Below are 12,467 nucleotides of genomic sequence, written 5' to 3' on the forward strand. Positions count from 1 at the left end.
GTCTGACAACCCCTGGAGAACAGAAAGGGGGGGAAGAGAAGGAGGAGAGTGAAATTCCACTGAAAAAACTCTTGCACTTTGACAGAAAACTTTGTATATTAAAATTATATGATGAAAGAATGTGCCTGGAGTTATACAGCCATGTGCTCACCAGTCAGGAGCATTAAAATGTGTATGATAACTTTTTATTTGTACCACACCACAACCAAAACCTGCATGGTGCTATTACACTTCTCCCTCATAGCACCCCTGAAGCTGCTGCTCTGAGCAGGAATCAGAGCTGCTCTGCTTTCTGCTTTACACCCTTCCAAGTACCACAGTGATTAATCAAACAAAAAGTCACTTTGTGGGGAGGACTTAAGTGACCTCAGTGCACTGGATTCTATCCCTGACATTGTCACAAAAAACTCTGTAATGCAGAGCAATTATTTAATCCTAATTCTCCTAGAAACAACTACCTATTTCTCACCCTCTCAATGAGAAACTTGAGACTGACTCATGGCAGCATTAAGACATTTCCCACTGCAAATGAAGTCAGCCACAGCTATGTTCTGAATTTATTAAGAATTACACAATCAAATTCTGGAACTAGAAATGTAGCCATCAAGAGTTAGAGTCTCTTTTAAAACTCATTTTGTCAATGATTACACTATTTTCTTCACACGCTTTTAAATGTGATGTGAAATTGTGCTGCCTCATCTGGGAAGACAAAACTTCTGCAAGTAGTTTGGGAGCTGGGTGCTGTATTTTTTTAATCTAAACCCAGGCATTCATACTGAAAACAGAGAAAACAGCTGGGCTGCAAGAAGCTGTGCTTTAAACCCATTGCCTGACAGCCACCTGGATCAAACCTCTGACACGACTTCAAAATCTCCAGGTTCTTTCAAAGCATCTTCAAGAGTGTAGCAATATTTTACTTGCTTTTATATAAAGATGCAACAATAGCAAAGACATAACAATACCTAACACTCCTATCCAATTTCATGGGAAAAATCTTAGCAGCTTCCAGACTGGAATGTCTCGAGACCACACTGTGGTGTGTCACTAATACACTCATTCATGATTGTGTTCTGGCTGCAGGTGTAGGAAGAGTCCATAAATTCATAGGTAGTGACAAAATACTGAAGCCAAACTAGGAGTTTACAATTGCATCCCAAATGAACTAGGCAAGTAAATTAAAAAAATTATTTTTTAAAATAGTAATTTAACTATTTCAAAGGCAATCCCTGGGGACAAGTGGTGGATGAACCACAAGGTTTCCATCATTAACAGTCCCTATCCTAACCTTCCTCTTTCAATCAGTATAATTCAGAAACTCCAAGGGCAATTAAATAATTGGAGAGACACTTTTAGCTAAACAGACAGGAGTTAAGCCAGTAAGAAAGAAAACCACAGCTGCAGCTGTTGTCTGGCAAGAAATTAATGGCTGTGGGGTTTATTCCGTTTGTCCCATAGTGGATCATTTACCCCAAACACATTTCTGGGTAATACAAGAGTAAAATTTACATTCCTTGAATGAAAACCCTTCAGATATTTAAACAACTGCAAAAAGTTATTTTAATCCTGCTTCCTGCTGGCCGAACTTTCAGAAAACTATTCACGTTTTTAAGTAAAAGGCCCAACTATGCAGCATGTGAGCATTAAAAAAAAAAATTGCAGCATATTTGTGGAAACATTTTTTGTATTTGTTATAACAGCAGAGTCAAAGGAAAAATAAAAAGCAGCAAACTGCAGCATGAACAAATTTTGCCATCGCTGCTGTTCCCACAGAAGCTGAGCCTCTCGGAAAGTTGTAGAACCGTGTAATAACAGCAGAAACATTTAGCAAAAACTTTAAATCATCTCCCATAATCCAGTCAGCATCTAACACGTTCTACCAGGAAACAGGAGGAAGAGTTGGGAGATGGAAAGATCCCACAAATACTTACTGGGCCCTGGAGACCTCCGTCCTCACGGTCGATGCTGCCTCTGGAGAGCCGCACATCAGGTTTCTAAAATAAAAATGAAAAACTTCATTGTGCACTCTGGCTCACTGATTCACACAGCCTGGGCTTAAAATCATTATGAAGACAGGAAAATGCTGTTCAGGATTTACACTGACAAATACAGATGTCATTCCATCCCCAGCCTAAAGAGCCCCAGTGCTGTGCCAACTGCTCCTGGCAGCTCCTCCACCGCCCAACCTCCGCGCACGGGTAAAAACGCTTGTTATAAATTTTGAAAGTACCATTTCCCTAGCACAACATTGGAAAACCTGCATTTTAATTTCCTCAAAGGCAGTAAGAATTGTTTCTTTGGGGTTTTTTTGTTTGTTGGTTTTAAATTGTGTTTGCTTTCCCGGCAGCAAAATTTCAACCCTTGGGTTGAGAAAAGCTGCGCAGTAATTCCCGCTTCCTGCCTGAAGTCAGCTTATATGTACTTGGCTCCCTCTCCAAGCCTGCAAATGGGGCCAATTACTGGAGCTTTCTAAACACTGCATTTGGATACAGAAAGCTAACAAAGAGACATCCAGATGCAGAGTTTTCCTGATACAAGCCACAAAAAAAGAGAATTTTTATGTTATCTGTTTTAGGCGAGCTACAGGAACTTGCGGCTTGGTTGTTAAAATAGCTGCATTTTTAAAATTTTTTTTTTTAAGAGAAAACAGTAATTTCCCTCATTGCCCCAATAAATCTAGGTGTGTTTTGCTTATTCTTCAAGGACAACATTAAGAATAGGGAAAGACAAAGGAAGAGACGAAGTGCAGCCAAGGTTAGGGCTTAAGAAAAAAGCTCAGCGGAAGGAGAGTGATTTCCTTGTGCACTGATTCTGGCACCCAAGGACAAAGCAAGAGGATTTATCTGACTCTTCAGTTCACTGTTCTATGAGTCTCAGAGTTCATTCTCTTCAGAAAATGGGCAGAAGGCAGATCTGCAGTGTAGATACAACTCATTTCATAGGTCTGGAGGGAACATGTACATAAAAAGGACACGCACAGAACGAGGATTAAAATCTGTTATTTAGAGAAATGCAGGCATCTTAAAAATATATTAACTGTGACTAAAATGACCCCCATGAATGGATACATGGTTTGGGAGGCCAATATATCAATTTCTTGTTTAAAGCTACTCTAGATTCCTTTCCTTCTTTGTTTCAAAAGCACTGAGGATTAATTCCAACTCGCATATCCCGCTAAATGACCCTAAAAAGCCAGGAAGGCAGACAGAACTTGCAAAGATACACTCATATTGATCTTTTTATAATTAAAAACTAAACCAGTTGTGCTGTTTTTTTGTCAGAACAAAGTGGGAACTTTGGATTTTCATTCAATTTTGTGCAGACTGAGTGAGGCAGATGCAGAGACAGTTGCTGCCTCAAAGAACTTGCTGGTTAAAAATAGACAAATCATACTAGACTGAGAAATATTTAACCCTATCTTCAGCAAGCAAGCAATTTCCCAATGTTTCTCCAGGAATTTTTCACAAATTTTATGATGAAAGCTACCACTGGAAAATAAAATTATTTCCTTTATTATGATGAAGATTTTTTTTTTCTGTTTAAAGTCTCACTTGACAAGGTATGTTATACTTCAATAGATACATAAAGTAGTGATATTTTTAAGCTAACACAAATACTTACCCTTTTTTATCTAAGCACCTGAGTAACTAAATTTCCATTACACTGATGTTCACAATTTGTCTTTGTTTCATGTTCTTTTCTAGCCAGGGAAGTGCCCTAAGTCTTTGGGAATGGTCAATGACTATTGTATCACAAGGGTCTTAAATGCTCTTTGCACAAATATAATTTACTCCAGAACTGAACCCTAAACCAGAAAACCAAAGATAATGAAATATTGAGCATTCTAAAAGATGCAAAAGTACAAAAATACACACTGGTCCAAATAATACTTTTTCTAGTTTTATAATAAAAAAATTATCAGACATAATATCCATCTCCTACCCTCCTTGTCTTACTACCAAGGTCATCCCATCATCTGAACTCTCCCAGCACCCAGCTCCATAACCTCACATCACAGCAACAATTCACCCACGACACCACAAGCAGCATCTGAGTGGATTTTAGGACACATCACACGTGAAGAGTGAAAAATCACTGAGCTACAGCCTCAGGATCATTTCACAGGAAGGTTGTAAATACACAAAGAATGTAGCTAAAATGAGTATTATTAACTTGACAAGCACTTGCTTCACACAAAAAACAGGATGAAATAATGAGTCCTGCTGACCACCCACACACAAGCAAAGGCAAGGGGGACACTGAGGTTGTCCAGGCATCTCCAAGAACCTGATCTGAAAACAGATACCAAGTGTCAGTGGCAAATCCACAAGCAGTTTATGCATCTACACAAACCCCTTTTTTAGTGATCTGCATAGCTACCTCTTAAAAATAAGGACTGAAAATCTTTAGTGGTACAGCAATGCAAGCCCTTTCAACCTCTCTAGCTTCCTCCTGTGCCCTCAAAGCTCAGATAATCAGGAACACAAGGAACAACAGAGAAATTACATACTTTTGTGCCCAATGACTTGAGGTTCAGTATTATTTCTAGTGACTTTACTGTGTTCTAATAAATTCCAACAGCTCCCATTTTAGTAAATGATACTCTAGATTTATTCATTTGTGTAACTGTGGAAATTTCAAATGAGAAACTATTTTACAGTGAAGGTGGTATCAAAGATCAAGCTCCTACTGCATTTTAAAAATATTATTTAGCAGCAACCCTTGTGTTTCTACAGAGGTAAGAGCTTTAATTTTATCCCCTTGTTCTGGTAATGCACAGCAATGCACTGCTGAATTTTTAACACTGTCACTTGTGAGTGTATTTTTCAAGCCCTGTAGCTAAACTATGTCCAACTGTGACTACAAATCATCTTCAAATGTGTTTCATACTATGGTGGGACTTCTCAAGCACCCACTGTAGCACTCTGAATTTTTTTTTAATGAAAGCACCAACTGTACTGAAATAGAATACAAGTTCAAGAAAAGTCTGATCCACTTACTGTTATATTCATCCTTTCTCCCTGAAATATCTATCTGTAATATTTTATAAAATATTTACCTCGAAGAGAACCAAGACCCTTGAAGAGTAAATGGCTTTTCTTCTGACAAAAAGTTTGCTATCTGAAATCTTTGGAAATGTCATTAGGACTCTTCAGACAGGATGCATATGTTGACAAACTGGAACAGAATCTACTTTATTTCCAGTATTTCTGGTCACTCACTAATAAAAGAACATATAAGTCTTGGCATTCTCAGGACATGCCAAGCTTTAATGTCTTGGTGGGATTTTCTCAGGCTAAAAGTTAAAATCTTATTTTAGCAACAGCTCACATCAATTTTATCTGAATTGCAGTTCTCAGTGTCAAAATAGGACAAAACCACAACTATGTGGGAATTTCAGACAAAACCAAAACCAAACATGATAAGGAAACTATGCAAGTTATTTCTCCTAAACATATCACAGAAAAGAATGATAAATTTCTTAGCAAAACACTGCTCTGTCTGCTGAGGAGTTATTAAAAGGCATGCACATATTCCTCTTTATTTTATATGATTAAAACCAATGCCACAAAACAGACACAAAGAAAGGTTAAAACTGGAAACCAAATTATAAAAATTATGAAGCAGGTAATATTAAACAGACTCCAAAGAATAAAAGCTTTTTGCAAAATGTTCAGAGATAGACAGTGACACTGCCAAAAGTTACAGCATAAAAATCACTAACTTCACTCTACTGCTGAACCAAAAAATGTCACCTTGAAAAGACACAGAATGGCACAGAATTTACCACAATTTCTGAGAAGAAAACTAAGTAACTACCAGCTCAGTAGGCTCTCTCAAGGCATGACCACCACCACCACTGGTTTCCTATCTGTGGTTACAGGTGATTCTCCTTTTGGGTCAAATTCAGAATTAAAATAAAGTAGGCATAGTCTCTGCTAGAAGCACTTAAAAAAAAAATTCATGTCACGATAGTTTTTGACAGTTCCAAACTTCTTTCAAAACCCAGAAATAAAGGCAACATCAGGGGGCCTTTAAAAATTATTTTAATTCAATGATTGAATTGACTTGCTTTTAAATTAATTCTACACATGCAGAGTCAGGGCTGGAAGTTTGAACATATACATAATGTGGCCTAATGGAGTAATTTGATGCTTATGGGATCATTTTCTGTGCATGCCAATACTCTAAAGCAAGGCCAGCAAGCTGGACTGAAGTGCCAGTACCCCAGCATGCATCCCAGACTGCTGGGAAAAAGCCAAATCTTTTCCTTATAGTGGCCAAATCTCTTCCTTACACTGAGCTGCAAGTGCCAGGAGCAGAGAGGCCACTCAGTTCTGGAGCACTGGTGGGTGTTTGTTCAGTTCCTATATGCTGAGCACTATGTAGGAGTAAAATATTGATTCATTTTTGTCAATTTTTTTTTTAAATTTTTGGGTGGAAACACGCATATGATAAAGAAACCCAACTCAGGATGAAGTGCAGAATGAGAACTTCATTGATTTATTGTGATTCTGCTTGTCTGCTGTTAAGAAAATGCCCCAAAAATCAACCCTCCCCCCCCTCAATTCTCTTCTCACCTGGCAGTGGAGATATTTGGTACAATTCAAAAGCAAACACTTTTTTACTCTTCAGTTTTTACACAACAGATTTATTTTCATTCAGGAGCTTCCCAGGAAGAGAGATAATTTGTTTTGCCTTTTTACAGTAGAAATTCAGAATTTTGAAGTCTGTTAAGGCTGCAGCTTGCAAACAGAATTTTTTATCTCCTTTCAAGGACTGACTGGTCATGAGTTCTCAAAGGAGCAGTTTCAGGCAAACTGCTTACAGAGATAACAAGGGCTCAGAAGACTGGCAAATTACCATTTCAATGCCACTGCAGTTTAATTCTTCTGGGGTGTCTCTTCTAGCAAACACAGCATCAGTGCTGTTTATATGTGTGCTAACATGCTTTGGAGTTGTGTTTCTCCCCTGTAGAATCAGCAATAAATTTCAAGTCATGAGCCAGTTGGTGTTACTCTGGGGAAACCAAACTTGTACTAACAGAAACCCCACTGAGGATTTTTCTTCTTGCTGTAGTGTCTTACATGAAATGATTTGCATTTGCTCCCCTGTGAGTCCAATTCTCAGCAGCAGAAGTGAGATAAACTGGAGAAGCCTGAAGTCTGTGTAAATAGAGCTGCTTGTGAAAGTAGCCAGTTTACACTATATGGTTACACAAGTTAAATATTAAAATCTGGCTCTACTGCCCCTATTGTTGTCTGTGCTCAAAAGGAAAATGATTCTTCAGAAACCTGCCTGTGGCAGGCAAGGGAGAGCCACACTGCAGCAGAACAATTTTTATCAAAATCTAAAGGTTAGGGCAGAAAGGTGTCTCAAAGCAAGCCAGAGATATGACATCAATTTTGAGAAAAAAATTCTGCTCCATAAACCATCAGGAATGATTTAGGGAAGGCTCTTCACCCAAGAGAAGAAATTTCTCTAGAGGACACAGGTCAAGGATTGTGCATGTGTGTAATATAAGGATGATTTCTACACTGGACCTGTGCTTGGACTCTCATGTATGAACTGTGGGTATCTTTCAGCTGATCTGTAAGACCTCCAGGACTTACAGATAAAAAGACTCCCCATAAAATACTTTCTACCATCTGGATTGTTTCAGGGTTAAAGCTAGAAAACCACATTTCTTTCCCAAGAAAAATCTGTAAAACTGACAAACAAACTGTTGTGGGTTCAAATGCACCGTGTGCCCATCATTAGCCACATTTTCACTACTTTCTGACAGAGTGTATATAAATCTGTAACAAACACTTAAGTATAAACCTTGGAGTCTCTATAGTCAAAATGTCAGTGTGGAAAGAAAAGAAACTGAATCTCTTATGGATTCCAGTTCCTTATCTTGGCTATTTGAATTCATGCTTTTTTCTTCTCAAACTTCCTCTGTTTTGTCTTTTCAACCCTTTTCCACCAACCAAATCCACCTCTGACAAAGCTGCAGAGTTGCAAGATGGTGGATCCTTGCAATAAAAACTAACACATAATGAAAACACAGCAAATCTTTTCCAAACATAAGCTAAGACTGTATTACAGACCAAAAAAAAAACCCCACAAAGACTGTCCTCATGCAGCAGTTTAGGGAAAGGTAAACATCCTAATGGTCCAGAGGTTGAATCAAAACAAAATAATGAACATTATAAATAATTAGCATCTATTATGCAGAAAAAGGCAAAGTTCAGAAAGGTCTGAAAGTTTTCTGCAGAACATTCCCACAATCTGCTGCCACCACCTGAAATCACAGTCTCATTCTCAGTGAGCATATTCACTCCTCAAAAAGTTCTTGACTATCTTTAAAATTTTAACAGACAATGGATCAATTTGACCTCCTGGGTTTGTGTAAGTTACTGGTACCACTCAGGACTGGAAAAACTAATGCCTAAATTAGGGAATTTTTTTTTTTTTTTACTTTCCCCTCCCTCTCTTCAGCTTGTAATAAACTGGAGAAAGCAATCTGGGAACAGTGGTTTACTTGCTCACATCCAATGGCAAACCACAAATTCCCAAGTGCACTAACAAGGAAATGAGCCAAAAGCAAGCTTCAATATCCTTTAATCAAAAGTTACATCTTAACTCTGGCACAATCTGCATCTTGGCCAGAATGTGCACTAGACATGGGGGCATCTATCTGGAGCTCTCAAGAGGCAGCAGAGATTTCCCCCACCTTGGTTGTCTTCACAGCCATCAGATGTTCTGAACACCTCTGAACACTACCCAGAACTAACTCCCACCCCAAGAGACAAAGACAACACAACTGGCAAGGAATAAGGTATTAGTAACACTGTCTACATACAAGATCTGCTCTCCATGCTTGCCCACTGGCTTCCTGTAGAATAAAGCAGAAATTCTTCTCTTCAAGGAACAAAATGTCCTGGCTTCAAGATCCCTAAAAGACTACTTCAACTTCTGTGAGACAACCACGACCACTAAAACTTTGGTGTCTAAAACAAAAATAAATTTATCTGTACAACTAAGAATTTCCTGAAGAACTGCTCTAGACAGTGAAGAGAACCCTTACAGAAACCACTGAGCATTATCATTATCTGTTTTAAATAGAGTGTATTTATTCAGACTTACCTCCTGTAACAAACTTATGCTACCTGCATTTTTACAGCCATGTTTTGTAACTACCTATGACATAAAAAGCTTTCACACCAAACCATTCTTTGAAATACACTTCTGAAGACCAAATGTGAACAACCCCATGCAGCGCTACAGGCTGGGGACAGAGTGGCTGGAGAGCAGCCAGGCAGAAAGGGACCTGGGAGTCTGCATTAACAAGAAACTGAACATGAGCCAGCAGTGTGCCCAGGTGGCCAAGAAGGCCAATGGCATCCTGGCCTGTATCAGAAACAGCGTCACCAGCAGGTCCAGGGAGGTGATTCTGCCCCTGTACTCAGTGCTGGTGAGGCCACACCTCGAGTACTGTGTCCAGTTCTGGGCCCCTCAGTTTAAGAAGGATGTAGAGGTCCTGGAACAGGTCCAAAGGAGGGCAACCAGGCTGGTGAAGGGACTCGAGCACAGGCCCTATGAGGAGAGGCTGAGAGAGCTGGGGCTGTTCAGCCTGAAGAAGAGGAGGCTCAGGGGAGACCTCATCACTCTCTACAACTACCTGAAAGGAGGCTGTAGCGAGGTGGGAGCTGGACTCTTTTCACAGACGACCTTCAACAAGACAAGAGGACACAGTCTTAAGTTGTGCCAGGGGAGGTTTAGGTTAGATATTAGAAAGAATTTCCTCACGGAGAGGGTGATCAGGCAATGGAATGGACTGCCCGGTGAGGTGGTAGATTCTCCGTCCCTGGAGACATTTAAAAAAAAGACTGGATGTGGCACTCAGTGCCATGGTCTAGCAACTGCTCCGGTGGGTCAAGGGTTGGACTTGATGATCTCTGAGGTCCCTTCCAACCCAGCTAATTCTATGATTCTATGATTCTATGATTGATGCTTGTCCCAACCCATACCACACCATTGCAAACCATTCAGCTATCAAGTGCTGCTGGTGCACCCACAGGCTTCCCAGCAGGAGCCTATATAGAGTAATATGCTGCTGTCATCTTCTGCTCCATCTGTCACCATCAGCCTCAAATAGAAGAATTTTAACACAGAACTTGGATGTTGACAACTGGGAAGCCAGAGCTGAACTACAAAACTTACACTAGAGGCAGGAACAATAAGAAAACATGGAACACCAAAGAAAGAGCAACAGAAGATGCCATTACCAAGGCAGCTATTCTGTCTTCTACTGGTGATGTTCAGGGCTTTTGCCTCACCTCAAAGAGCTCTTTGAAACTATTTCTTTCCACTAATGTGTCTCATTATTTCTCCACTGCAAGGCTCCTTACCACTTTTTCTAAAGTCAGGGTTGTTAGATGACTGATGGTTGTCCCCTTTAGGGGTAAAGTAGGCATAGATCTGTCTCCTTTAGAACAGCCAGCCTCCAGATTGGCACAGAATTATATCCACAACCTCCCACACATAAATAGTCAACTGGATGAGACTGTGAGACTGGATGAGACTGAAAGTGAGACTGCCTAAAAAAATCCAGCTTTTCAATATATTTATAATACAGGACTCCATAGCTGAACATTGAATTGAAAAACCTTGTAAACCTACATTTTGGCAGTGACTCCTACATTCAATAAATGCTCTTCTGCACAGAAGTGATTAGTTTTAGCAAACTGTAATTAAGAAACAAAAATCAGAATGACTGAAGAGGCAGATGAATCAAAGCATTACCAGGAATCTTTCCTCCTTCTCAAGCCAGCGTTGATCTTCTTCCATCTCCTGTTGTTGTCTTATCAATCTCTCCTCCATGAGATGTGTGGGTAGAACCTGGCTCATTCCTCTTATGTCCAAAGTGCCTGAATCCTACAAACCAGAGTAACTTTATTCAGATTCACAGCTCAAAATCAGTATAAACAGCTGCAAGAACTTACAGATTACAAGGGAACAAATTTTTACAAGTCCAAATGCAGTCAAGCAGAGTTACTTCAACTCCTCATAAACTGAAGCAGACCATTGGAGGAAACTTTCCAATTACAAACATTTTATCTGCCTTACTCCTAGATACTGGAACCAAAAGGATTTGAAAAACTGTGTTCTGTTTTTCACTAATGTTCTCACTTCATATATTGCACTTCATTTACCTTGGACAACAAAAATAGATCAATTTTGTTTCCTTGGTCTTGAGCAACTACAATCCAGTTACAAAAGCTGCAAGATACATTTTTCACTCCAAACTACTATGCCTTTCAGTTTTAGCTGATGCTTGCAAAGTATGTCACAAAAACGTTTTAAATGATTTTTTCAGTAAGTTTTTATGCATGTCTTAAACCAACAATACTGGATATATCACAACCCAATGCTGCCTGGAAACCATTAGCAAGTAGTGTATAAATTAGTATTCCTGAGGAAGCCAAGGGGAGTTTGTTACCAAACTTCACTGAGATTGTGTTTAGGTAACCAACTTCCCAAGCTCTTATGAAAACTTTGGCTGTAACTTGTGATTAAAAACACATGCAAAGCATTCATGCACTCGCACTGGCACTTTTTTCAAGCACGAAATAAGACTAAGTTGATTCTACTGTCAGTAATCTACAGGGATGATGAATGACTTGGAACTACAACCCTCAACTATACACAGTGTGAAAAAACCCAGCATGGCAGCATTTCACAATGGCAGAAGACATGGCCAATTCAACCAGGAGTAAGTAGAGGGAAACTGAAGACTTGGACACCCATCTGCCTCCTTATGTTTAATCAATAAGCCTTTGGTATTATTCTTTTGATGGTCACTAGAGCTGCTCTGTCCAGTCATGATGGTCTGAAAAGCACCTAAAACTCAAGAACAGTTTTGAAGAGCATTTTGTTTTCTGTTCTTGCGAAGCCTCAGATACTTTAACTATGCTGTTTATAGAATCATAGAATTGGCTGGGTTGGAAGGGACCTCAGAGATCATCAAGTCCAACCCTTGATCCACTCCCGCTGCAGTTCCCAGCCCATGGCACTGAGTGCCACATCCAGGCTCTTTTTAAATATCTCCAGGGATGGAGAATCCACCCCTTCCCTGGGCAGCCCATTCCAATGCCTGATCACCCTCTCCCTAAAGAAATTCTTTCTAATGTCCAACCTAAACCTCCCCTGGCACAACTTGAGACCTCTTGTGCCCTCTTGTCTTGCTGAGAGTTGCCTGGGAAAAGACCCCCTGGCTCCAACCTCCTTTCAGGGAGTTGGAGAGAGTGATGAGGTCTCCCCTGAGCCTCCTCTTCTCCAGCCTCAACACCCCCAGCTCCCTCAGCCTCTCCTCATAGGATCTGTGCTCGAGTCCCTTCACCAGCCCAGTTGCCTCCTTTGGACCTGCTCCAGGACCTCAATCTCCTTCCTGAGCTGAGGGGCCCAGAACTGGACACAGGACT

The 12,467-nt window shown here is 40.1% G+C and overlaps 1 protein-coding gene across 37 annotated transcripts in view; it reads right to left on the reverse strand.

The window, feature by feature from the left end:
* Positions 1–12,467, reverse strand: part of PTK2 (protein tyrosine kinase 2) — a 220,657-nt gene that overhangs the window by 9,795 nt on the left and 198,395 nt on the right. For all 37 annotated transcript variants that reach the window (XM_071738480.1, XM_071738481.1, XM_071738488.1 and 34 more), the window contains 2 exons: positions 10,789–10,920; positions 1,929–1,991 (listed from right to left, as the gene is read on the reverse strand). In XM_071738480.1, the coding sequence (XP_071594581.1) occupies positions 1,929–1,991; positions 10,789–10,920 (195 nt within the window). The remainder of the gene's footprint in view (positions 1–1,928; positions 1,992–10,788; positions 10,921–12,467) is intronic.

The sequence above is a fragment of the Heliangelus exortis genome, chromosome 2, assembly GCF_036169615.1.
Source record: "Heliangelus exortis chromosome 2, bHelExo1.hap1, whole genome shotgun sequence".
NCBI classification, from domain to species: domain Eukaryota; kingdom Metazoa; phylum Chordata; class Aves; order Apodiformes; family Trochilidae; genus Heliangelus; species Heliangelus exortis.